The 24,667-nt window shown below is 53.3% G+C and overlaps 4 protein-coding genes across 4 annotated transcripts; 2 read left to right on the forward strand and 2 right to left on the reverse strand.

Moving 5' to 3' along the window:
* Positions 1–1,094: 1,094 nt before the first annotated feature.
* SLC66A1 (solute carrier family 66 member 1) lies at positions 1,095–6,491 on the reverse strand. The gene is made up of 8 exons (XM_086476139.1): positions 6,467–6,491; positions 5,948–6,125; positions 5,119–5,248; positions 4,788–4,875; positions 2,697–2,851; positions 2,379–2,471; positions 1,805–1,990; positions 1,095–1,495 (listed from the first exon to the last, which is right to left on the reverse strand). The coding sequence occupies exons 2-8, from the start codon at positions 6,115–6,117 to the stop codon at positions 1,394–1,396; spliced, it is 924 nt and encodes a 307-aa protein (XP_086332265.1). The 5' UTR covers positions 6,118–6,125; positions 6,467–6,491; the 3' UTR covers positions 1,095–1,393.
* Positions 6,492–7,013: 522 nt separating this feature from the next.
* On the forward strand, positions 7,014–10,856 carry AKR7A2 (aldo-keto reductase family 7 member A2). Its single transcript, XM_086476125.1, has 7 exons — positions 7,014–7,230; positions 7,840–8,027; positions 8,485–8,589; positions 9,091–9,187; positions 9,289–9,388; positions 9,699–9,828; positions 10,351–10,856. The coding sequence occupies exons 1-7, from the start codon at positions 7,032–7,034 to the stop codon at positions 10,510–10,512; spliced, it is 981 nt and encodes a 326-aa protein (XP_086332251.1). The 5' UTR covers positions 7,014–7,031; the 3' UTR covers positions 10,513–10,856.
* A 223-nt stretch (positions 10,857–11,079) lies between these two features.
* MRTO4 (MRT4 homolog, ribosome maturation factor) lies at positions 11,080–13,567 on the reverse strand. The gene is made up of 8 exons (XM_086476129.1): positions 13,537–13,567; positions 13,404–13,462; positions 13,228–13,331; positions 12,918–12,999; positions 12,600–12,667; positions 12,221–12,372; positions 11,705–11,781; positions 11,080–11,405 (listed from the first exon to the last, which is right to left on the reverse strand). The coding sequence occupies exons 1-8, from the start codon at positions 13,562–13,564 to the stop codon at positions 11,256–11,258; spliced, it is 720 nt and encodes a 239-aa protein (XP_086332255.1). The 5' UTR covers positions 13,565–13,567; the 3' UTR covers positions 11,080–11,255.
* A 173-nt stretch (positions 13,568–13,740) lies between these two features.
* Positions 13,741–24,652, forward strand: EMC1 (ER membrane protein complex subunit 1). The gene is made up of 23 exons (XM_086476054.1): positions 13,741–13,817; positions 13,978–14,102; positions 14,383–14,448; positions 14,606–14,699; positions 15,152–15,280; positions 15,434–15,560; positions 15,920–16,069; positions 16,505–16,672; positions 17,270–17,341; positions 17,692–17,751; positions 17,972–18,094; positions 18,327–18,423; positions 19,157–19,273; positions 20,199–20,398; positions 20,644–20,793; positions 21,350–21,511; positions 21,769–21,888; positions 22,130–22,267; positions 22,625–22,798; positions 22,951–23,161; positions 23,379–23,463; positions 23,902–24,031; positions 24,252–24,652. Exons 1-23 carry the CDS (start codon positions 13,741–13,743, stop codon positions 24,429–24,431), a joined length of 2,955 nt encoding a protein of 984 aa, XP_086332180.1. The 3' UTR covers positions 24,432–24,652.
* The last annotated feature ends 15 nt before the right edge of the window (positions 24,653–24,667 follow it).

Below are 24,667 nucleotides of genomic sequence, written 5' to 3' on the forward strand. Positions count from 1 at the left end.
GAATTAATGGAGTGAAAAAGGCATCAGCTTTGTTGAATGGAGTCAAAGAGCCTGAAAAAATAACTTTTCTTTCTGAAACAAGGATAAATGTCATGGGACTGGCTGAGGAATTGTGAAATATTGATCATCGAGCTCAGCCTAGAAGGGGAGCGGAGCGGGGTGCTGCGTGGGGGGGCAGCAGGGAAGCGCTGGGTGTCAGGAAAGTAGCTGGGGGGAGAAAAAGGGAGCAAAAAGAAGAGCCAAGAGTGACTGAAAAGGAAAGTTCTTGGGTTAAAAAGTTGTGTTAGCTTTTCTTGAAGGGCCTACAAGCTTCAGTTGGTTTCTCCTCTTGTTGCCCGGTGAGATTGAGCTGCTCCTCCCCAGCAGAAGTAGCTCGGCACATGGGAGCTGAGGCGCCGGCTCGTGGCTACGCCGCCGCTCTCTGCCCGCCCAAATGCTGCTGCTTCCAGTTCTGTGGTCAAGGAGCCACCGTGCTGGTGGGCAGGGCCCCGAGAGGGGGATAAATGTATCAGTGTGGGGGATAAATGCATCAGTGTTGGGGATAAAATCATCAAGTTGGGGATAAATTGATCAATGAGAGAGGGCAGGATGGAAGACCTGACGGAGCAGAGTGCCAGCATGTTCTGCCTGGGTAAGCACCTCCGCAGTTAACCAGAAAGTGATGGAGCAACTCCCCCCCAGAAATCCACGCAGTTAAAACCTGGGTGAGGCAAAAAAAATGAGAAGTCAGAGAAATGGGGACTGTGAGATGCATTGAGAAAGAGGCAGGAGCTGCCAGAGGAACCAGCAAAACACAACAGGAGGCACGTGGGGCAAGGACTGGTTTTATAGAGGTGTGGGCCGTGCTCGTTAGAACAGGTCTGTGCAGCCTGAAACTCTTTGGTTACACTGCTCCTTCCTTCTGAACTGGTCCCAGCCACGGCCGTATCTTCCAGAAGGAGCTCAGTGGTGGAGCCACGAGGCCCACAGAGGGAAGGGGTGCTCGTGTTTGTGACAGGTCGGTCATCTCTGTCCCCTCCCCGCAGCCCCTTAGGCTCTTCCCACGTTTGCCAGTACCAAGGAAGCTCCAGATGGCCCTTGAGAGACAGCAGTAAAGCAGAAGTGACCACGCTCGGCCGTGGGGCCTAAAGGCAGCAAAGACCAACCTTTTGAGGTATCCAAAAATTCCCTGTTTATCCCGACAGCATCATTGGTATCAAAGAGGCACGAGGCCTCTCGGCAGCATCCTCTGCCACCTGGCTGGGCTTAGTGTCTTAGCAGCACAACATGTCAGCCCCTGGCTCAGGTTCTCTTCTCCCAAGAGCCACCAGGATGGAGGGGCCGGTTTGCCCGGCGTGAAGGCCAGCTTTCTCCTCTGCATCATCCTGTTCTCGCTCCGGGGCAGGTCCCTTCGTCAGCTTTCCAAGCTGTCCCCCTGCTCGCTGAGAAGAGCATCCCTCTCTTCGCGGGTACCGGGTCTTCCTCCCCTCCGATAGGCGAGGAACTGGAAGGAGATCTGAGAAGAGGTTAAGGCTCTTCACGCAAGGGTGGATCTAAGCGACGCGTTGGGTCTCACCACCCGAAAAAAGGCTGTTTGTGCCAGGAGAGGCAGAAACAGGACAAGGAGCTTAATGCAAACGAGGGGCTGAAGCATTCAGCTATTGCAACACCATAAATTACTCACCAGCACGCGGGTGAGCAAGCACAGCTCAAAAGTGACCTCTGAGCAGCGTCATCCCACCCGCTCCTGCCTGCCCCAAGCCGGGATCGCTCCCTTGGCGGCGGAGCACGATCCCGGAGGGAGGCGTTGGCAGGGAAAGGATACGACCACGTCGAGGGAAAGGACGCCCAAGCTGCCCACCAGCCAGGGGAGGTGGTGCAGGACGTAGCTGCCTTCTCCTTGCCCCGGCTCGGGGTTCTTCAGGAGGACGCTGAGGCCGTAGAGCGAGTTCCCCAGCATCACCAGAGCAAAGAGGGAGTAGGAGACCCCGATGGTGGATTTCCTCTTGTACTGGAAGAAGAGGAAGGAGCTTGGTGCGGCCCTCCGAAATCTCACTAGAAAGTAGTATTAATCACCCTCCCCCCCCAAAAAAAAGAAGAAAAAATGTGACTCAATGCCAAGAGGCTTTTAGTTCCTCTTTTGCTTGTCCATGAAGACAAAATGAAAGCCCCACCCTCAAAATATTGGTATGTGAAAGGGAGGGGAGCAAAATTAATCCCGTTTCAGAGCAGAAATACAGAAAAATAGTCCCTTATGAAACGATCAGAGACGGGGACCTGGGATCGCTGAGCAAAAAGGAAAGATGATCCCACCGCCCCTCTTAATCTGAAACCTCAAGACCCCAGGGGGTGCCCAGGACCGGGCTGCTGTCCTGCCCCGCTCACGGTGCGGCACTTACGTTCGTGTAGATCTGGGGGACTCGGGAGCACAGGTACAGCACGGAGGAGACGGAGCCGACGGCGAAGCCGATGATCTCGTTCCTGGTGAAAGGCTGCAAGGCAAGGGGTGGGGGCTGTGTGTTCAGAGACGCGCTTACCACCACACCACGGCTCCGTCCGAGGCGGCAGCGGGGCCAAAACCCAGCCTTTGATCTCCCACCTGCCCCTCGCCCCCCTGAGCATTAAGTGGGGTCACACCGATCCAGCAGGACATGCCCACCCCACCGGGTGCTTTAACTTCTCTCCCCCCCATCACCCGGATTTAGGAACCAGCTCACCTTCGACCCAAGCTCATCCACGCGAGCGGCCAGCAGAGACCTCCCGCTAAACGTCACCGGGTCCTGCGCCACGGCAGCACCTCTGCCCAGGAAGGAGACGGTCGACACCGTCCCCAGGGAAAGGCAGACGAAGGCTGCGTTGATCGGGGCAGCGACTGCAGGGAATCAAGCAGAGGCCGGTTAGGGAGGGCTCCTCCATCAGCCACCAGTGCAGCCCAGCAGCCGTGGTGGGGGCCAGGACCCCCTCCCGGTAACGAGACCCTCAAGCTCTCTCTTATCTCTGCGGCGGCACGGCCAGCACCGAGTCACTCGGGCAATAGCTGCCGCGGGCGTTTTATCTCGCAGCGATACGGGCAATTTGTAAGTTATCAGGGAGGAAACTGCTCCTATCTCAGCAGACCGAAAGCATTTGAGTTTCTTCGGGTTTAGGGCTCTTAAGAATCATCCTCCCTCCCCCCGCTGTCTAAAAGCTTTTCCCTGTCTTAACTCACAACGGTGCGTGTTCAAGTCCCTGCCACAGCAAGCCCGGCTTCGACAGCAGGACTTGTATTCTGTAAACAAGCTCTCCAGCATTAACAAAACTACAGAGCTGATGGGCCAAGTGTCACTTGGTTTAATAAGTTCAAATGGTTTTGATAAGTTAAACAGTTCCCGAGGTCCCAAGGGAAGCCTGTGTGTGGTCAGAAAGCTGCAATGCTAAAACGTGGGTTTTCTCTTGCTGTTTAAGCCTTGCAAGAACTGTTCAGGTTCCCGTTTTACTCCATTTGAACAGGGAGGAACTTCTCCACCATGCCAAGGCTGCCATTAATTGCAAGAGGAGTCCTGTCCCTGAAACAGCCAGAAAATTTCACCCTGTCCTGCTTTGGGCTAAACCAGAACTAATTCTGGTTTAGTGCTTTAACTTTTCAGTTCAGTCTCCTCTAACGAACGGCACTTTCTGAAACAGCAGCATGTTTTTCCAGACAGTGACTGCTCCCAGCAGTGACAAGGCCTGATGGTTACAGTCAGTACCAAGGGATGGGATGCAGAGAGGCCCTTGCTTATACTTGTTCTTGTAGCGACCACGGTCACTGCTAAATCTTGTACCCCGTGTTGGGGTGCGGGAGTGAAAAGGGTCACAGGCACAAAAAAGGGTCACCCCTGCAGGGAGGAGCGAACCGCACAGGTGACCCAAACCTGACCCACGGAGTGTTCCATCCCATAGACGTCATATTCAGTATAAAGCTGAGAGATCACGAGGGTCTCTCGCTCTTCTTCGATGGCGACACCTGAGGAGGACTCTGTCTGTTCTTCTGTCGTTGATCCCGACCCGTGCATCCCTGAATCCAGTGCCTGAGTCCAGCTCCTGCATCCCGTCCCTGTCTGCTGCCCAGTCCAGCCTGGGACTGCCCCAGGGCCAGCCCTGCAGCGTGGTGGGGACGTGTCGTCATCAGGGTGGGGCAGTTGGGTTCGGTATTGGTGGTGTATCGATTTGTACATATTGTAGATATTTCATTATTTCCTTATTATTATCTTTTCTTCTGTTATTATTTCATTAAAGCTGTTTTAGTTTTCTTTTCCAAACCGTAAAGTCTCTCTCCCTCGTTCTCTCTCCTTTTCCCTTTTGGGAGGGCAGAGGGGTTCATAGAGAGCATCTGTCATTTGTTAGTGGCCGGCCCAGCCTCAACCCGTGACATACCCCTTCCCTTAAAAGCGCTGGCCTCAGTCAAGAGTTCTGGCCGCAGTTTCCAGCTCGATGGAGTCACGGCGTAACTATGGGTAAGTAATTTCTTCCTACACTTAATACAACCCACAGAGGGTTTATTTTCAACCCAGACACTGCACGTGGCAGTTTGCAGAAGCCCCAGGCATGGCTGGTGGCTATTTGCTAGCTTTGCCTTTCCTAGGTGCTCAGGTTATCCAAGAGAAAACCCCAAACCAGCAAGGAAGGGGAGGCAGCTCATGGCCACACCAGTGCATCTGCAAAGCATCTCTGCCCCCGTCTCCCCCAGGGATTGCTTCCCCTCCCGGCTCCGCAGCCGAGGACAAGCCAGCCCGAAGGAGGTGCCAAGGGGAGCGCGGGGCCCCGCCACCCTCGGAACCCCAACTCACATCCTCCGCCCCGGTTCTTCACTTTGTAGTAGAGGTAGAGAGACAGCATCACCAGGTCTGCCAGCACGTAGTAAACCGCTGTGTAAACCTGCGGGGAGGAGGACGGGTTGGTCCTACCTGGAGAAAGGCTTCCAGCTGATGGCTGGGACCAGCCAGCATCCCTGGGAGAGAAGGGAGTGTCCCTGGGGGGAGAAGGGAGCATCCCTGGGCTGTTTGGGTCTCTGGTTCCTGGTGCTGGATTAAGCAGCACTCGTCCCGTCCCGTCCCATCCCTCTTCCCTGGAGTTCGGGGTGTTTGAGAGCCGACCCAGCCCCACCGATTCAGTCGGTACCTGCAGGGGCAACTGATCGGCCAGGAAGGAACCGATGAGGTTCAGGAGGTCTCCGCCCAGCCATCCCAGCAGGAAATAGATGGAGAGAGCCCGGTCCATGATGCCCGTTTTGCAGGCTTGGTAAAACTGCCTGCAGAGAGAGAGTCGGGCAGAGGCACAAGCTTGTAACCCCCAGCTGGGTTATAAGCCATCCCCAGGTTTCCCCGTTCTTCCCACCTGGATCATTTCGCAATGGCCACTTGCCCAAAGCACTCGGGAGGGAGGAAAAACTGAGATTTCCTCCAGCAAAGCCACGTGCTCCTCTGCAAACCGGCCCCTGCGAGAAGTCCTGCGACCCGCTGGGTGCTCGCAGCGACCCGCTGGGCTCAAGCCCTTGTGATCCTTCCCTCGTGCTGGGGCAGAAAGCAGCGAGGAGAAGCACCGGTTGCAGAAACCGCCTGTCTGGTTACGAAATAACCTGATGATCCTCCGAGACCGAGCCTGACCCCCTCACGTCTCCCTCTGCCACCGTTGTCTCAGCACTTCCAAGAAGCCCAGGGCTCCTGCAAACATCTCTTCCGCACGTATGACCTGCAACGACTGCGTTGCAGTTGGCTGACGTGGGTTATGGCAGCTGCCAAGCACGAGAATAACAACATAATAACAAACAAGGCTTTGGGGCTGGAGCACCCGCACCCTTTCCTCCTGTTAAACCCAGGTTTTCCAAGCCCAGATTGCTTTTGCTGGGGAGAATTCGTCATTCCGGCAGCTTGTGCTTGAAATTTGGTTTTTAGAGAGGAGCGGGGTGCCAAGGGAAGGGCTCGGCCGGGTTTTGGGGAGCGATACTCACGGAAAAGACGCAGCTGCGAAGCAGAAGATGGAAACCAGACCCAAGACGACGCTGGCGATGTCCCGGCCGTCCTGAGCGCATTCGTTGAACACATCCATCACCCAGTGGGAGCCGTTGGGACAGTCGGAAAGATTCCCGGGGGGGGGACCCCTCCAGCGCCGCGCATCCATGGCCTCAGCTGGAAGGAGGGATGTTTGTCAGCGTCTGGCAGCGAAACTGTTGGGATAACGCTGGGGAAAACGCGAGAACGTGGGGAAAAAATTAAATCACACCGGGGAAAAATAGATTTATAGTAGCCACAAGCTCACGGCTCCTCTGGCTGTGGCTGGAAGCTGGTTGGTGTTGCAAAAAAACTTTATTATTGGCTAATACACCTTTACTGGTCTTAATTCTGCATCCGGTGGGATGACCCGGCGGGGACGGCATCAGCCCGGCAGGATTTGGCGTCAGCCCGACAGGATTTGGCCTCAAAGAAGAACTAAAACCCAACCAGCACGTCCTTGAGGAGCAGGGACTTACCTCGCTCGCCTTTGGAAATCCGCTTTTTCTTTGGAAACCCAATTTGCCAGAAACTTGGGGGTTTCGGGGTGGGTTTTTTTCTTGGCAAATTCGCTGCTTCTTCAGGAACTCGCTGGGTTTCCTTTGGATTTCTGCTGCTTCTTCAGAAACTTGCCGCTTTCCTGCCCAATCAGCTGCTTCTCCGGGAAGTTGCCGGGATTTTTTGTGCAGATCTGCCGCTTTTGGGGGGAAATAACCGGGTTTTCGGGTTTGTTGTTTTTTTTTTTTTTGCAAACCTGCTGCTTTTTCAGAAATTTGCTGGGTTTGTTTGCAAACCCGCTTTGACGGAAACTTCCTGGTTTGTGCCCAAAGCCGCCTATTGCTGGGTTTTGTCCAAAACTCCCTATTTTGGTGGGAGCCGGCGCGTAACCGCAGCGGCCCGCGGAGCGACCCGGCGCCGCTCGCCTGCGCATGCGCGCCCGGACCCTGCCTCCCCCCCCCCCCCCCCGAGGGCGGGGCGGGTGCGCTCCCCGCGGGCGGCGGCAGGCGCGCATGCGCGGCGGCGGCGGCGGCGGCGGCGGCAGCAATGGCGGCGCGGGGAGCGCGTCCCGGTGTGGTGCTGGGCGCCATGGAGGTGGGGCGGCGCGCCGGGCCCGAGGCCAGCGCCGCGCTGCTCCGAGCCTTCCTGCGGCGCGGCTACCGCCTCCTCGACACCGCCTACATGTACGCGGGCGGCGAGTCCGAGCGCATCCTGGGCACGCTGCTGGCTGGCGGCACGGAGCCCGGTACGGCGGGGCCGGTCGCCGTGGGGCTGGGGGGAGGGCGGTGTCAGAGGGGAGGGGGCTTCCCTGAGGAGAAGGGGCTTCCCCGGGGCCCGCTCCCTGAGGAGAGGGGGCTTCCCTGCCAGGCTGACGCCGTCCCTGAGGGGAAGAGACTTGCCCTGCGCCTGTTCCCTGAGGAGAAGGGTCTTCCAGGCTGGCTTTCTCCCTGAGGAGAAGGGACTTCCCTGCTGGCCTGACACCATCCCTGAGGAGAAGGGACTTCTGGGCCCATTCCCTGAGAAGGTTCTTCCAGGCTGGCTCTCTCCCCGAGGAGAAGGGTCTTCCCTCAGGCCTCTTCCCTGAGGAGAAGGATCTTCCCTGACAGGCTGATACCATCCCTGAGGAGAAGAGACTGCCTTGATAGCGCTCACCCCTGGAGCCTTGAGGAGAAGGGCCTCTCCAAGGCAGACCTGCAGTCCCTGAGGCAAAGGGCCTCCCCTGCCAGGCAGGCACGGTTCCCCAGAAGGGCCTTCCCTGAAACACCTCCAGCAACGTTGGCGTTATGCCCCTTTATCCCCGCTCCCTCCCTGAAGGTGGAAACGTCCCTGTTCGTTCTTGCTTTCTTTCTGCCAGTGGAAGTTGCCACCAAGGCCAACCCCTGGGATGGGAAGACGCTGAAGCCCGAGAGCGTGCGATCGCAGCTGGCCACGTCCCTGGAGAGGCTGAAGAGGACGAGCGTGGAGCTCTTCTACCTCCATGCCCCGGACCACGGGACCCCGGTGGAGGAGACACTGCGGGCCTGCAATGAGCTGCACAAAGAAGTAAAGTGGGGAGTCTGGGCCTGCACCTCCTCTTGATTCCCTCCCACCAGGGCTGCTGGTCGGGCCCTTCTGTGGCGCCAGGTTTGCGCAACCCTAGGAAGGGGGATCACGGGGCAAAGCCAAACAGCTGACGCTCCACTGCGTGTTCACATGGTGCCCTTTGTTCTCAGGAGCTCTTGGAAACGTTAAAACATCTGAACTTTGCTTTCGGCCGACTCGGTTAAGATTGGTGCTGGTAACGGGGGAAGAAGAATTCCTGAATTGCATTAATCTAACAGTGCCATTCAATTTGAACATAAAACGGGGGAAATACTTTTGTCAGGTCTTACAACTCATAGTAGAGGTGGACAGGGATGAGCAGAGAACTCGGCTAAAATTCAGTGAATGTCCTTTTCACCATCTTGGTACAGCTCTGCTTTTAAAAACTGGAACTCAATACCCTTTTATTCCTCTGCAGGGAAAGTTTAAAGAACTTGGTCTCTCGAACTATGCAGCATGGGAGGTCGCAGAAATCTGCACCATCTGCAAATACAACCAGTGGGTGATGCCAACTGTGTACCAGGTGAGGGGCGGGGGCTTGCCGTGGCCCCGCAGGTCTTTTGTGGAGGCTGAGATGAATCCAACCAAAAGAACACATGGGCTCAGATCAGAACAGCATACGGGGGGTTCTCTGTGTCCTTACAGCAATGGTCAGTCACCGTGGGGAAGGGTCTGGGAGCCCCAAATCTCAGAGCAGCCCCCCGGCGTGCCAGATATAAGCACGGAAAGGGAAGCTGCTGCAGTTAGCGTGGGAAGTTCTTCCAGGACACGTGCGGTTAGGCAGCTGAGTGAGGTCACTTCTCAGAAAAAGCTGAGTATGTGTTTGTTGCTCGAGTCAGAGCCTCCCTTGATGTGGAACCTGGACGGCTGTGCGTTACTTGCAATCCTTTACAAAGTCAGGATCGTAACCTCGCGTGACCTGAGGCTGCTCGTTGCCGGGGAAGGGTGGGGAGAAGGCTGGTGCGGGTGCCCATGCTCAGCCGGAGGTAGCCTCGGGAGTTCTTGGTCTCCCTCGTCTCTGCAGGGTATGTACAACGCGACCACTCGCCAGGTGGAAGCCGAGCTGTTCCCTTGCCTGAGACACTTCGGACTGCGGTTCTACGCCTACAACCCGCTCGCAGGTACGGGGAGGGAAAAGGGTGAGACTTGGAGACAACAACGCGCGAAGCGGGGGCTGCGGAAGAGCCGGCCCGGCCCTAAACGTGCTGCTGACCCTTGGCAGGAGGGCTGCTGACCGGCAAGTACAAGTATGAGGACAAGGACACCAGCCAGCCCACTGGAAGATTTTTTGGGAATGACTGGGCTCAAGCCTACAGGGACAGGTAGGTTTTGAGCCGAGAGCAGAGCAGGGAGATGCGGCAGGAACGGCTGCACAGAAACCACAGTAATCATCGGCCGAGAGGGAGCAGAGCTGACTGAAGCTTGTAGCGTGATTACGTCTGCACAGGGGGTCGGAGCTGCGGCTTGTGCCTGAGCTTTGCAGCGTGGGTTTTAGGCTCAGCTGCCTCCCAGCGTAGCGGGGGATGGCAGAAGTCCTCAGCGGCTACAAAAACCTTTCGTACTTGACTGGAGTATCGATAGAAGAGTCGCTGGAGGTCCCAAGGGCAATGACAGCGATTTCTCTTCTTGCAGGTACTGGAAAAAACACAATTTTGAAGGAATTACTCTAGTCGAAAGAGCTCTGAAAGATGCCTACGGCCCCAGTGCGCCAAGCCCGGCCTCGGCTGCTCTGCGCTGGTTGTACAACCACTCCAAACTGCAGGTGAGGGCTGGGCGCGGCACCCGCGCGGGGAGACGCCTCCCTGCGAGCGGGTCTCTCTTCATCTGCCCATCCCGTGGGCTTGCGGCCTTCCAAAGCGACCCTTGCTGCAGGGGCTCTGCCTGCCGGGCTGCAGAAGTCAGCTCTGCATTTCCCCCCCCAGCTCCTCTGCTCAGAGGATTGGAAGATTTTTAAGTGCCAGTTCCTGGGGTCTTGGCTTCCCGCCCAGACAGCCTCCCTGCAGGGAGATGACTTTGCTTTTCATTGGACTAGGAAATTCATGGTTACATTCCCCATCTCCTCAAAAATGTTCCTGTAACGCAGGATTTGGCAGCTTTTGAGGAGTTGGCATGATTTGGAGATGTTCTGGCCTGGTGAACAGAACTTCGTGGTGTCAGTTGTCTGAACATGCAGAGTTATTGGATGGTCTTTACTGGAAAGAAACATTTAAAGTCGGCCCTGCGGTGGCTTGGGAGGCGAACTAGGTTTCTTTTGGGATCAGCAGCTCCCCTTGCTGCTTTCCAGGGTCCTCTTGGAGACGCGGTGATCATTGGGATGTCCAACTTGGAGCAGCTAGAGCAGAACCTCGACTACAGTGAAGAGGGTCCCCTGCTCCCGCCTGTCGTGGAGGCCTTTGATAAAGCCTGGAACCTGACTGCGCACGACTGCCCCAACTATTTCCGCTAGAGGCCTGGGTGGGGAGAAGCAAGTGGGTGTCTGGGGGTGCGTAGGTGAGCAGAAGTCTCTCAAAGCACAGGAGGGACTTACCCACCCTCCTGCCCCCTTGATCGACATGCAAATGGGTTGAGACTTTTCCTGTACTAATGAAGCTTTGTAGGATCCACTGCCGCTGTCGGCACTTGGCGCCTTGGGCCGTGCCTCAGCCTTTCTCCCCTCGCGGGCCTTCAGCCCAACGCCGCCCTCGCTACGATTTAAAGACGGTTGATCGGGGAAAAGGGACGCAACTGGGTGAAGGCCCCAGTTGTGCTTAAATAATTACGTACACGAATAAAACCTTTTTCTAACGCAGACCCTGTCTCTTAACTGAGCCACAGCCTGGCTGGCATCTCCTTATCGGCGCTCCGTGACGTTGAGCTAAACAGCTTCTCGTGAAGCTTTTATCAGAAGAGCAACCCCTCAGCACCTTCCCCGCTGCGCTGCGTTATATGCACACGCTTTCTGCCCAGCTTTCAGGGCTGAGGTGGCATTTCCAGGGTAGTCAAGCACTAACAGGCAGCAGCAGCAACAACCATCTGAAGCTTTATATAGAGGTTTATATAAAAAAAAAGCGCAATTAGCTCATCTTTTATGAAGAGCGTATTTGAGCTGATGGTCCTTGTCCTCTGGGTGCAAACAGGGAAGGAAAACATCCTCCTCTTTGTCTCTAAACCAGAGTAGAACTGTCTGGTGTCCAAGCGCAAGGACTGCTGCTAGTCCTCGTTGCTGTCAGCGTCGTCGTCATCCTCCTCTTCCTCATCCTCCCCCGAGTCTCCCACAAGCTTCTGGAAGTCTCCCGTCTCCGAATTCCACAGGAATTTGATGGTGACTTTAAACTCTGCCATCTCATAGCCGAAGAGTTTCTAAGGACAGACAGAAATCCGTCATTCCGGGGGCAGCCTAGCAGCACCACTGCCAGCAAACACCCTTCCAGGTGGGAACAGCAGCACAGCAGGAGCCGAAAGAGCTGCTGCAGGGTCTCAGCACTCGCGTGGGGGTGCGTGCTGCACCCCACCAGCTGGTACCCACAAGTACCAATGCACCTTCGTCCGAGAACTCGCACCCCCCAGCGGGATTAAACCGAACCGTTAATTATTTTGTATCGGCGGGGGGGGGCAGGGGACAGGGGCTCGCGCAGCCGCTGTGTTGTGACGTTACTCACCAGGACTCGGGCTTGTTCGGGGGTGAGAACGTCCCCTTCTTTGCAGACTTCGTAATCCGAAAGCAGCGTCACTACTCCTGCAGGAACGAAAGCGCTTGAAAGAGGCTCACAAAGAGCGGGGGAGCCCGCCGAAGCGGAGGGTGCAGAGGGAAGGCGCTCTCCAACACCGCCCTTGTGCCTTTCCATCCAAGTATTAGCGCCCCCCAAGAAGCTGGGTGAGGTCAGCTCTAAAAAAGGCCCCACATCTGGTTTCTGAAGGCGATGTCAAGGCGCTAGGTTAGGCCAGGCCTAGTGGTTTCCACCAGGAAAGGAGGGTATGTGGTAGAAAGTTGGTCATTTCACTTGTCCTTTGATATCAGTTTGGGAAAAATGACGCAAGAAGAACTAGCAGCCGCCAACGTGGAGAAAGCTGGCCATTGGATTTCCCCCAAAACTACGTTCTACTCGACTGTTTAACATTCTCTTTAAAAGACCTTATCTACACAGATGAAAACAAAGGTCACCTTCTCCACGTACCTTTCTTTAACGCCGTTGGCAATCCCAGCTGCCGTAACTGGGGCTCCATGGAGTGGGGGAACTGCTCCAGGGGCCCCGTGTCCAGGCTCACCGCGTACGTCGCCTTGTTCCCTGCACGGGCAAAGTCCACTTCTTTGAATTTGGAGAACCACCTGGGGAACGAGAGCTTGGGCTACAGAAGGAACATCCTTGGGCTAAGATGGGGATTATGGCACGGCCTGCCATAACTTCTTCCCTGCTGCTGCAGGGATGGCAGAGAAAAACAAGCGGAAAAGCCTCACAGGATCATCACTGCTTTAAGAGAAACATCTGCAAGTGAAGTAGTCGAGTGGAGGAAAAGGCTGCCCAGCACTTCTGGCTGTGACAGACACGTACTTACTCATCCACCTCTTCTTTGGTGCGGTTAGTGAAGAGGAGACCGACTTCGCCTCTCAGGTGTTTGCTGACCTGGAAGAAAGAGACCGCCTGTGGGACTCGGGCAGCACCCAGGGACTCGCCTTCTAAGGTCCAGCCCTGGACAGCCGCAAAAGCTCCGCTGGCGACAGAGCTTTTGTGTCACGATACCGATGGATGCAATTAAAGCCCCCACAGAAGAGTGACCCAAGCAAGCTCTGTTTCCCTTGGCACTGATTCCACGATGCAGCCACCGTGAGCGAGGCGAAGCTTGGGGATGCAGGGACTAAACCCCAGCCCCTACCTTGTGCAGATTCTCCTTGTACTCGCTGCTCGGCTCACGTCCCAGTGCCACCATCATCACTTTGTTCTTCCCGAAGAAGATCCTGGGGTGGAAGGGGATGGAGAAGGGGGGGGATGGAGAAGGGGGGGGATGGAGAAGGGGGGGGATGGAGAAGGGGGGGGATGGAGAAGGGGGGGGATGGAGAAGGGGGGGATGGAGAAGGGGGGGATGGAGAAGGGGGGGATGGAGAAGGGGGGGATGGAGAAGGCTATCAGCTCCCAGCCCGCTCTCGCCCCTCGGGCTGCATCCCCCCGCCGCCGCCCCGGCTCACCTGCTGTGTTTCCAGGCGTTCCGGACGTCTTTCAGCTTGTTGTTCCTCATGTTGGCAACAGAAAAGACGAAGATGTACTTGTAGGTGTCCACGCATCGCCGCAGCTGCAAGGCACCGGTTAGAGGGGGAGGCCGGGCAGCGGGGCACCGCGCCGGGCCGGGCCGGGCCGCACTCACCTCCGCGATGAGCGCCTGCTTGGCCTCCAACCCCTTCCTGGGCGTCCGCGTCAGGGAGACTGCGGGGAGAGGGCGCGTTAGGGCGGGGACGGGGCCGGAGAAGCGGAGGGGGGACGGGGGTCGGGGCGCTCACCCTTGCGATCCCGCTTGGACTTCGGCATGGCGCCGCCGCCGCCGTGCTTCGAGGCCCCCTTCTCGGCGCCGCGCGGGCTGCCCCGCGCGGTGCCTGCGCCCACCTGACGGCGCTCAGGCGGGTTTTCCGCGCAGGCGGCGGCGCGGGCAGCCCCGCGGCGTTAAGGCCCCCCCGGAGCGGCCGGGGTCGCGGCCGGCAGCTGCTATGGCGGCGGGGCTGTGGGCGCTGCTGCTGCCGCTGGCGGCCGCCGTGTATGAGGACCAAGTGGGCAAGTTCGACTGGTGAGTGCTGGGGGAAAGCTGGGGCGTTGCCAGCGCGCTGGGGTCCTCCTCCGGCAAGCAGGCCTCCCGCCGCAGCCGCCCTTGAGGCCTTCCCGCTCCCGCCCCCTCAGCGAGCCGCCGACTTGTCCCGTCTCACCCCCGCTCGCGTTTGCTCCCCCAGGAGGCAGCAGTACGTGGGGAAGCTCAAGTTCGCCTCCTTGGAGGCCTCGCAGGGTTCGAAGAAGCTCATCGTCGCCACCGAGAAGAACGTTGTGGCCGCCCTGAACTCCAGGAGTGGCGAAATCCGTGAGTGCAGCGGGGTTTTGTGGTGGGAGTGCGCCCGCTGTGCAGGGGCTAACGTGTCAGTCAAGTTGCACGATGTTTTCATACTGGTAAATTAATGCTGGTGATGTTGCTTCGTCAGACAGAGAGGATCCAGTGGGCAGCTCAAAAGCTGTTGCTCAGGTCAGGCAAAGTGTTCTCTGCGTAACCGTATTGCCACGAAGGGCCTAGGTTTAAATATAATAGCACACAAATGCATTTGGGGGAACGAATTTTGTCCTCATTTAGCTCTTGTTTCCTGCAGTGTGGCGCCATGTAGACAAGGGGACCCCCGAGGGAGCGATAGATGCGATGCTGATCCACGGACAGGGTGAGGATGGTGTGCTGGGGCTGGCAGCTGTGCTCGTAGGTGGGATCTCAACTGCGTGCTAGACCACCAGTTGAACTTGCCAGAACTCTTTGCCTTGCTGACCCGTGGTGGGACACAGATTCTGTGTTCATCTCCTTTTTCTGAATTCCCTGGGCAGATGCCATCACTGTGTCCAATGGTGGGCGTATTCTGCGCTCCTGGGAGACCAACATTGGAGGGTTGAACTGGGAGACGTCCCTGGACACTGGCAGGTAGGCTTTTGTCTTTGCACTGTCTTCTTTCCTTTCTGGTCTGGGAAGGAAGGGGTTGTTGATCTTGTCTGGATTTGCATTGTAGAGAGCGATTAGTTACAGGGGATGTTTCCAGAATAACATTTGGGTGAATTCTTTATGAATGCCTGAACCTTGCAGTGAAATCTACTGCTCTTTCTGTTTCTTAACAAACCAGTAAGAGGAAGGGATACAAACATTTTTTCATAGGTGGATTGTCTCTTTAAACATACAACATGTTCAACTGCATCTGGGTTGGGGTGTTGGGATTCCAGCCTAATGCTCTCTGTTGAGGTCGGCAAGGATAGATAAAGGGGGCTGTAAATTGCACTTCAAGACTGATGTTAAGTATTTGAAGAAGGTCTTCAGAGTGGTAGGGTGTTTTTTTGTAGAAGAAATCATTTTCTAACTTACTGCCTCTGACCTGGGCTTAGTTTCCAGGTGGCTAGTTTGGTGGGGCTGCAGGACGTGGTGAAGTATGTGGCAGTCCTGAAGAAAGCGGCCATCTCTCTTCATTACCTTTCCAACGGACACCAGAAATGGGTGGAACACTTGCCAGAAAGGTAAGAACATGTTTTAAATAAAAGACTAAACTTCTGACAGGGAGCCTGTTGCCTTGGAGAGGAAAGGATGCTGTAACTGCCTTCTGCTTTTGAAAACCTCTGAAAACAGTGATGTGAGAAGACAACGCTTCATGGTTGCTGCCTCTCTTGCAGTGAGAGTACTCAGTACCAGTTGTTGTATTCCCGTGGGACTGGAGTGATCCACGTGCTTGGAATCGTTCCCCAGAGCCACTTGAACATTTTGACGTTCAGTGTAGAAGATGGAGAAGTTACAAAACAGGTAGTGCTCCATTATGGGTCCAAAATGCTGAATTTGATGTTAACAGAGGTGCTTCCAACTAGATGGGCTGTGGTGTGTAGCGTAATTTAATTGTTGAGGTACAGATCAACTTCCCCTTCGCTGTGGCATTGCTTATGGCCCAGTAAATGGATTTCACTGCTCAATGCCCGAAAGCAAAACTGAATGAGACTTGGAGCTGTTAGTCAAGACCATCCTGGAAATCTCAAGTTGAGAGAGTTTCTCGTAGGGACCTGGGTAAAAATAATTCTGACTTACATTCTTGGTTGTATCCAAGTTGGTTCTTTGAGGATTTCGTTCTGTTGCCAGCTTCATCTCTTTGTTAACGTCTCGCTTGGCAGGTCAGAGTAGCAGCCCCGTGGCTGAAGAGCTTCAGTGGCGTGTGCAGCGTGGTGGGGGAGGCAGTGCTGGTGTGCATGGACATGGGCACGCGGTCGCTCTACGTTTGCTCCTTGGAGACGGAGCAGGAGATGAAGCAGATCCCGCTGCAGGTGAGAAGTGCTGGAAGAGCCCTGTGTGTGATCCCTTGTCCAACTGGTTTGGTGCCTGACTGAGCCTGGCGGCGTCGGGGGTTCTCCTGTCTGTAAACTACAGAGTGACTGAAGGCGGGGGGGGATCACGATCCATAGATTGAGGGAAGGGAGAGAAATTTTCCTTCTGGATTGATGTCTCCAGAGCTTTGCTCCAATGGGAGCCTAGGCCTCCTTGCTTCTGCTTTGTTTGTCCTGGCGTGGGGAACCTCTTCATAAAGCTCATGTTGCTGCTGATCACCGAATGGGAGGGGTTGGAAGGGACCTCTGGAGGTGACCTAGTGCAGCCCCCCTGCTGAGCAGGGTCACCTAGCGCCGCCGGCAGACAGGAGGAGGGTCTTAGTTTCGGTGCAGAGAACGTTCTCATGAACATACGTGCTTGTCTGCCTTTTGCAGTCACTTGACCTGGAGTTTGCTGATGGCTTCCAGCCCAGGGTATTGGCCACTCAACCCAACGTCGTCAGCGCTTCGCGGACTCAGTTCTTCCTGCAGCTGTCTGCCAGCCACTTCTCCCTGCTGCAGTACAAGCACGGGCTGCTCAGCCACCTTCGGGACTTCCAGCAGGTGACCAAGAGCGATGTACTCAGGCGAGAGGGCCGAAACAGCTTAAAATTCCTCAAAACAGACCCACGCCCCTGTACTGAGCGTTCTGAACGAGCTGCTGAGCTCCTCATTTCGGTTGTGCTTCTGGCTGCGACACTTGCAAACCATTTGGTTGCCTTTCTACGAGCTGCTGGGATGTTGCCAGCCATTGGGGCGGGTCGGCTTTATCACCAACAACTGTCAGCATTGGGGGAGTTGCCTGGTTTTGCGGTGGGTAGAGAATCTGGCACGTCCAAGGGGCCAGTGGTGCCACAGGACTTCTGTTAGGCCAGCTGAGAGGTTTTGAAGAGCAAACAAGCTTTAAAGAGCTCAGTAGCACTGGCCTTAATGGCTCAAAAGCCTGTGGAAGGTCAACTGCTTCCATCTTGATGAGAAGTATTTTTGGTCTTAGAGGAGCTAATTTTAGTTTGGTGAAACAGTGAAATTTGAAATTTGTCTGTGAAAGATCATCTGGTTTTAATTCCAGGGTGGCTTAGTTTGCTGCACAGGTAGTTTTTGGTGGGGTTTGGGGATTTTCTGGTTTGGTTTGTGACTTCTTGCTGTTCTTTTTCTTCTCAGGCAGCTCTGGTGAGTTTTGCAACAACGGGGGAGAAAACTGTGGCTGCTGTCCTGACCTGCAGGAGTGAACTGGTGAGCAGGATTTGCCTTGGTGTGTAACCAGCACAGCTCCGGTACGGTGGGTGGGTTCCACAAGTGTTTTCCTTCACAGGCCAAGGGATGGGTAGTAACTCGAGGAAGATGTGATTGGCTGCTTAGACATCTGAAGGCAACGGTAGTGCAAGCTTTACTGATCTGTAGAGGGTTTCAGTTCTTAGGGCTGCCCAGCTTAGCAAGGTTTCGTTTTTATGAGGAATAGAACAGAACTGTTTCCTGCCTGGTTTCAGAGTCAAGCTGAGACTTGCCAGGCACTCAAAACCCCCTCTTTTTTTGACTCTTATTGGGGCCTGCAGCCATGTTATCTCTTCTCATCCTCATTTCAGAAACCGGGCAGTTCTGATGGCCTTCATGCTGGAAGTAGTCTGGAGGATTCCCGGAAGCAGGTATAAAGTGCACTTGTTCCCAAGAACGATAGGAATTCCTGACAGTCCGTTTTATTCCTTTGGGTGCAGGAACAGAACAGAAAAGGTGTTACACCATCTTTTTGGAGATGCTGTCTCCACCTGTATAATCTACAAATATGTTGAAGCCACAATTCTTGCTGAATATGAAATCCTTCTGCAGAATTTGTCGAACTCAACTGTGTCCTGCTTGTTGTGACAGGAATCCTTAACCTGTTCCAATCAAACCTACAATATTAATCTCTACCTGGTCGAAACGGGACAAAGATTGTTGGATACCACAACTACCTTTAACCTGGAGCAGAGCGGTGCCAAGCCACAGCAGGTGAGCGGGGAGAGGTTATTTCAGTCCTGTGTTTATCAGATTTGCAGTGCCCTCCCTACCCTGATTTGGCAGGACTGGCAGAGCCCTTCAGACCGGTGAAAAGCATTCCGCGGCCGTGCCGGGTTGCTGCCTGCAGTCGCACTGTTGGCTCTCGTTTCACCCGAGGGTTCTGTTTTCTCCAAGGAGATGGTGTGATCAGTAACCTCACTGTTTTGCTTGCTCTGTTTTCCAGCTGTACATCCAAGTTTTCCTGAAGAAGGATGACTCTGTGGGGTATCGAGCCTTGGTGCAAACAGAAGACCACATGCTGATGTTCCTCCAGCAGCCAGGTAACTAGCACAAACACCTAGCTGCTCCATTTTTAGCCGTGCGTACCTTGTCAATGTAGGACAAGGAGAAAATTCCGAGTCCCAAATGATTATATTTTATCACTGCTTTCTTTGGAAACTGACAAAATGAATTTTAACTGTTCTAAGCCCCATGAAAGGTACTGGAGACTCTTTCACCTTCAGAAGACATCTCCTGTGAGAAAACAGTTCTGCAGTGTTCTTTGTGTAGACAGGTCCTTCGAATTTCATGGGTTTCCTGCAGATTTCCAAACTGTTTGTAGGATAAGAGCCTTAAGTCCCGTTGTAGAACTGCCTCAAAGTTTCTTCAGAAAAGATCCTCATGCCAAAAATGTTAATTTGCAGAAAGGGTTGAAAGTCCATCTCAGTGGCATGAATTTTCTAGGGTTGAGAAGCCATCCAGGTGTTTACACCGTGTGTCTTACTTGCAAGAGCCTGTAACCCTTTTACAACATCAGAGTGCTTTTACTGATCTTGTGGGGTTTTTTTCTTTTCAACAGTGGCTCCAGTTGTGTAAAGATTTGTCCTTAATGAAATAGCTGATCCCATGCTGTTAGGTAGCTACACGCTATTTTGCATTTCATTAAGAACAGTGATCTGCATGTGAAGCGCCTGCTGGAAGATGCTGCTATACCGAGTGATGATTTTTCCTCCAAAAGTCTTTTCCCAGATATTAAGTTGATTTTCCAATATTCTGCTGGTTTTGTCTTTCCAGGAAAAGTTGTATGGAGTAGAGAGGAGTCACTCGCCGAAGTGGTAAGTTTGGAGATGGTGGATCTACCTCTGACAGGTGCACAGGCTGAGCTGGAGGGAGAATTTGGAAAGAAAGCAGGTAAACCATCAACTTAATAGAACTACCTTTGTGAGTCGGTTTTTCTACCTCAGTAAATGTGTTTATTGTTTTCTTTTTCCTTTGAGCCGAGAGTTAGGATTCAAATTTCTACAGATGGCAAATAAAATGAGCAGAAATAAACCCATTTCTGTCTGAACTTTTGAAGTCCAATGTCAGTCACAGCTGACATGAGCGTATTACATTGTTATATTAAAAATACAGTCAACAGCAGTAGGAGGGATTTTGGCCATCTCTCCTAAACATTTCCCTTTGACCCTTTCTGGAAGACTCGTTTGCAATAGCTTTTGTTTTTGCTTTGTTTTGTTTTTCCTTGCTCTCCTGGACGCAGCCATTCAAGGTAACCTCAGGCTGCATGCAGCATTCTCTAATACTTCTGACTGATGCTTCCTAGTGGAATCTGATCTCCTCTCTGCTGGCTTTTCCTCAGTGCTGAAATGTAGTTGAAGTCTGGTGTTTCGCTTATTTTGAGGAGCTAAATATAAACCCGGATTGGGCAGAATGAAGTATTTTTTACTTCAGGGGCTCTTCTTGCTCCATGGGTGCAGAGGGAGATACAGACCCGATAGGTGGGTAAGCTTTAGGTGGGGACTTGCTTGAGTGTCCCAGTGAGAAAGAAGGGAACACGAAGGAAGAGGTGATGTACTCTGCAAGGAGGTTCGCTTTCAGTCGATGAGAGCATCTTTTGGAACGAGCTATACCTCTGGGAAGTGGGAAGAGGTTGGTAAATGGCAGAGTCCGTCTTAGAAACCGTAACTGTAACTCTGCTGTTCTGGATTGGGAGGCAAAGAATTGGCCGAGGTTGATGCATGGCAGCATTTCTTCTACTGGCTGAGACCACGATTTGAGTTATGGAGTGGGACGTAATGTTTTTCCCCTCTTGTTGCCACTGTTGGTGTATTTGCAGATGGTTTGCTGGGGATGTTTCTGAAGCGGCTCTCCTCCCAACTTATCCTGCTGCAAGCCTGGACCGCCCATCTCTGGAAGATGTTCTACGATGCCAGGAAACCCCGGAGCCAGATTAAAAATGAGATTAACATTGACAATTTGGCCAGAGATGAATTCAACCTCCAGAAGATGATGGTGATGGTCACTGCTTCGGGAAAGGTGAGGAAGGCAGGGTAGGAATCTGCTTCTAGACTGTAGCAAAGAGTCTCGGCTCTGAATTCCCACCCCCGTTTTTAGCCAGGCTTTGGGCGGCAGGTTGTGAGAAGATGGGTGGAATCTTTGTGGTGGCTTTGGAGAGGGACCAAGACTCTTCCTTCTTTGTCATATCCTGAAGAAAGATGCGGTGCTGGAATGTGAGAGGTGTGTTATTCTAAACTTTGGCTTTACTGTGTCTCTCTGCTCAGCTGTTTGGTATCGAAAGCAGTTCTGGCACCATCCTCTGGAAGCAGTATCTCAGGAATGTGAGACCAGGCTCCTCCTTTAAGTTGATGGTCCAGAGAACAACTGCCCATTTCCCACACCCTCCACAGTGCACCTTGCTTGTTAAGGACAAGGTGAGTCCCTTTCCTCTATCCCTCCATCAAACCTGCTTAGCCTGGAAATCCGCCCTTTGAAAGGCCAGAAGAAGGTATGTTTTTGGGTATCCCTGATGCGGGGACAGGAGGTGACTGGGAGCTGGAGGGAAGCAGCCACGCAAGCGTAAAAAAATTAAGGGTGCTCATTTTGAAGCCTTTTATTGAAAGACAGGAAACCGTTTCATCTGGTTTCTTTGGCTGTGTGAGTTAAGTCATGGGTGCTCCCCATTAGCTCCAGCAGTGGCTGTCCCATAGCTAGCTGCAGGATGTTTTGTACTCCCTGCGTGAGGGAGGAGGAGGCCGCACTATGCGCTGAAACTGCCTCAGGAGGTGGCAGACAGGATTTAGCTAAAGCCATGAACACGGTGTTATGCCACGGCGTGGTTTTGATAGGGCGTGTGCGTGTCCAGATGGAATATTGTGAGGATGGAGTAGCTGAAGTCAGGGTATGAGTAGTCAACACCAGCGAGTAACAGGTAGAAAAATAGCTCTCTTTTCTGCCTTGGAAAAAGTTTTGCGTCTTGTTTGTTTTTAGGAAACCAAAATGAGCTTTCTGTATGTCTTTAACCCCATCTTTGGGAAGAGAAGTCAAGTAGCTCCCCCTGTTTTGAAGCGTCCGATTCTTCAGACTTTACTTCTGCCTATTATGGATCAAGACTATGCCAAAGTTCTGCTTTTGATTGATGATGAGTACAAGGTAAATTGTTTTGCCTGGAGGCAGTTTTCTTCATGTTCTGGTTAATTATTCCCCTCCCTTTTGGAGCAAGATTTAAAAAAAAAAATGCTGTTGAGTCACATTTCACAGAAAACTATGAGGTTCTTCTGGTAAGACAGACCTCATCCCAATAAACATGTTTGAAATAATCTTTCTGTGTTGTCTGGGTGGTTTTGGTTTTTTCCTTTCTTTTGTGTGTCAATTATTTTTTAATCAGTGTTTCAATTCTTCTTTTCCAGGTTACAGCTTTCCCAGCAACTAAAAATGTCCTTCGCCAGTTAGAAGAAATAGCCCATTCCATCTTTTTTTACCTAGTGGATGCTGAGCAGGGAAAACTCTCTGGATTCAGGCTGAAAAAGGTATGGAGGCTCATTACAGTCGAAGTGACATCCGTTTCCTAAGGGATGTCCTCTGGATAATGGTAGATCTCTCCATTTGGAGTTCTGCTCGGGGTGGAAACAGTTCAGTCTCAATATGTGCCTAAGAAACTTTGAAAATCCAAAAGCAGAGAAAGCTCCCAGCATCTTACTGGCATGGATGGTGGGTTTTGAGGGCAAAATAAAGCCTCCTACATCGTGCTTTTTTTTTTTTTTCTTGCAGGACCTGAGCACAGAGGAGATTTGGGAGGTGATCATCCCCACCGAAGTACAGAGGATAGTGACTGTGAAAGGGAAGAGGTCCAACGAGCACGTGCACTCCCAGGGCCGTGTGATGGGAGACCGCAGCGTTCTCTATAAGGTGCCCTGGGAACTTTGTCTTGACTTTTGGTCGATGTGTTACCTCATGGGATGGTCTCGGCGCTGTTTCTGGGCACTACAGTGAGATGAATTGCCACATGGTGCTATTTTTTGTATATCTGCATCAGTGCCCATCACCTGCTAATTTGGGTGGAGATTTCCTTTATGTAATGTTTTCCTGCAGCTTTTGAGGCAGTCGGACATCTGATGGTGGGGAAATAGCTGCTTGTTTCCTTCAGGTGATCTGTGCTAATAAGATACTTTGTGTATTGTGTGCCTCGTCCCAGATGAAATGCAGATACACAACCTGCCTGTGGCACTAAAGTGGGGGTCTGGGTTGTTCTTCCTTTTTCTCTAGTCCTTGAATCCCAACCTGCTTGCCGTGGTGACAGAGAGCACGGACACGCACCACGAGCGCACTTTCATCGGGATATACCTGATCGACGGGGTCACCGGCAGGATCATCCACTCGTCGGTGCAGAAGAAAGCGAAGGGTCCTGTCCACATGGTTCACTCAGAGAACTGGGTGGTGGTAAGGAGTTACTCTTACCTTGTTCTTCACGTTTGGGAGGTAGGGGCAGTTGCTGAACCTGGATGGAGAAGACTTTTTGACCATCCTCTGTGATTTCCCGCCACCTCTGTGTGACTGACGCTGGTGTTCCTAAAACTCTTTTCTCGTTTCAGTACCAGTACTGGAACACAAAGGCCCGTCGGAACGAGTTCACGGTGCTGGAGCTGTACGAGGGGACGGAGCAATACAATGCCACGGCCTTCAGCTCCCTGGACCGCCCGATTTTACCTCAGGTTCTCCAGCAATCTTACATCTTCCCATCTGCTATCAGTGCCATGGAGGCCACCATCACCGAGCGAGGCATCACCAGCCGTCACTTGCTCAGTAAGTACGCCTTGCTCTATGCTGCGTGTGTTTCTGCCACCTGCACGAGCCAGGATTGACACTGAAAACCCAGCAAAATGCAGTTTGCTGCCAAAAATCATGCCTGTGGGCTGCCCTGGAAGTTCAAGGATAAGCACCAAGGGAGGGTTTGTGTTAGGCGTTAGAAAATGCTGTCAGAAGTGGCCAATTTTTAAGATGCATTTCTTCTAATGCACAGTTGGGCTTCCCTCCGGGGCCATCCTCTCCCTTCCAAAGGCGCTGCTGGATCCTCGCCGCCCAGAGATCCCTACGGAGCAAAGCAGGTACGGAAGGTGCGATAGCTGCCGTTGCTGGGTGGCTTGGAAGAGGGGGGGGTTGTGTGTCTAGTACGGTAGCGTGAAGTAGAACAACTTGTCCTGGACAGATTCAGGGCAATTCTTGCATGAAATTAAGCAAGGTTGCTTTGTTCCCAGCCCGTGACGATGGAATACACTTGGCTGTAATACAGCAGGTCTTATCTCTAGCAAAACCAGCCTGTTGTTGTACAGTCAGAGTAACTGAAGTATTTAGAATTACACTTAGTTTTAAAACTGCTGCTGGCATGTTTGATTTTCATCCTGCAGCAAAAATGAATCTGCACTGGGAAAAGCTGCTAAATTTGCTGGTTTAGGTCTGCTTGTGATGATCAAACTAGGAAACACAGATGATGTCCTCTGCGTGCTGCTTGGTTGGGTTTTGATTTCTCTGTAAACACCTTTCAGAGAGGAGAACCTGATTCCATACTCCCCTGACGTGCAGATCCATGCCGAGAGGTTTATCAACTACAATCAAACCATATCCCGAATGAGAGGGATTTATACGGCCCCCTCCGGCCTCGAGTCCACTTGTTTGGTGAGTACAGGGTGGGGGATTCAGTGTGGGACCGTGGAGTTTGTGGGGCGAGCAGCGTGACAGCATGTGGCAGGGAGGTCTGTAACGTCCGATAATGTGCCTGCCCACCACTTAAATGTTTCTTCTTTTCATCAAAACTAAAGGTCTGAGTCAATCGCTTTTGATGTGTCTGGGTTTATGCTCCAAGCTGCGTTACTGGCTCACGATCTTGCCTCTTTAGGTCGTGGCGTATGGCCTGGACATCTATCAGACCCGCGTGTACCCCTCGAAGCAGTTTGATGTCCTGAAAGACGACTATGACTACGTGCTGATCAGCAGCGTCCTCTTCGGGCTGGTGTTTGCTACGATGATCACAAAGAGACTGGCTCAGGTGAAGCTGCTGAACCGTGCCTGGCGCTAAGGCTGCGGGAGGAGGGAAGGCTGAGGCTGGAGAAGGTCTCTGTGATCCAGGCTGGCTGAAGATCTGCCACCCCCCGTGGCTGCTGGGTTTGGTTGGAAATCCCAGCACGTGTGACTGATGGATGCAAACTGCTGTATTACATTTTTGTGGGAAGACACTTGGGAGGAAAAGCTGCTGGTGCAACAAAACGATGCGCTGCCTTCGTGTCCGCCGGTGAGGAGAAATGGATGGGAGAT

Source organism: Leptosomus discolor, chromosome 20 (assembly GCF_034619465.1).
Source record: "Leptosomus discolor isolate bLepDis1 chromosome 20, bLepDis1.hap2, whole genome shotgun sequence".
In the NCBI taxonomy this organism is placed as follows: Eukaryota; Metazoa; Chordata; class Aves; order Leptosomiformes; family Leptosomidae; genus Leptosomus; species Leptosomus discolor.

Excerpts from the sequence above, each read along its gene's own strand:
- SLC66A1 (XM_086476139.1), bottom strand. The coding sequence starts at position 6,117 with ATGGATGCGCGGCGCTGGAGGGGTCCCCCCCCCGGGAATCTTTCCGAC. Across the intron at positions 5,249-5,947 it reads TTCGCAGCTGCGTCTTTTCC|GCAGTTTTACCAAGCCTGCA; the intron begins GTGAGTATCGCT and ends CTCTCTCTGCAG. Across the intron at positions 2,852-4,787 it reads GAAGAACCGGGGCGGAGGAT|TCGCTGCCCCGATCAACGCA; the intron begins GTGAGTTGGGGT and ends GATTCCCTGCAG.
- AKR7A2 (XM_086476125.1), top strand. The coding sequence starts at position 7,032 with ATGGCGGCGCGGGGAGCGCGTCCCGGTGTGGTGCTGGGCGCCATGGAG. Across the intron at positions 8,028-8,484 it reads GCAATGAGCTGCACAAAGAA|GGAAAGTTTAAAGAACTTGG; the intron begins GTAAAGTGGGGA and ends ATTCCTCTGCAG. Across the intron at positions 9,829-10,350 it reads ACAACCACTCCAAACTGCAG|GGTCCTCTTGGAGACGCGGT; the intron begins GTGAGGGCTGGG and ends GCTGCTTTCCAG.
- MRTO4 (XM_086476129.1), bottom strand. The coding sequence starts at position 13,564 with ATGCCGAAGTCCAAGCGGGATCGCAAGG. Across the intron at positions 12,373-12,599 it reads ACCAAAGAAGAGGTGGATGA|GTGGTTCTCCAAATTCAAAG; the intron begins GTAAGTACGTGT and ends CTCGTTCCCCAG. Across the intron at positions 11,406-11,704 it reads CCGAACAAGCCCGAGTCCTG|AAACTCTTCGGCTATGAGAT; the intron begins GTGAGTAACGTC and ends GTCTGTCCTTAG.
- EMC1 (XM_086476054.1), top strand. The coding sequence starts at position 13,741 with ATGGCGGCGGGGCTGTGGGCGCTGCTGCTGCCGCTGGCGGCCGCCGTG. Across the intron at positions 13,818-13,977 it reads CAAGTGGGCAAGTTCGACTG|GAGGCAGCAGTACGTGGGGA; the intron begins GTGAGTGCTGGG and ends TTGCTCCCCCAG. Across the intron at positions 20,794-21,349 it reads CCTTGCTTGTTAAGGACAAG|GAAACCAAAATGAGCTTTCT; the intron begins GTGAGTCCCTTT and ends GTTTGTTTTTAG.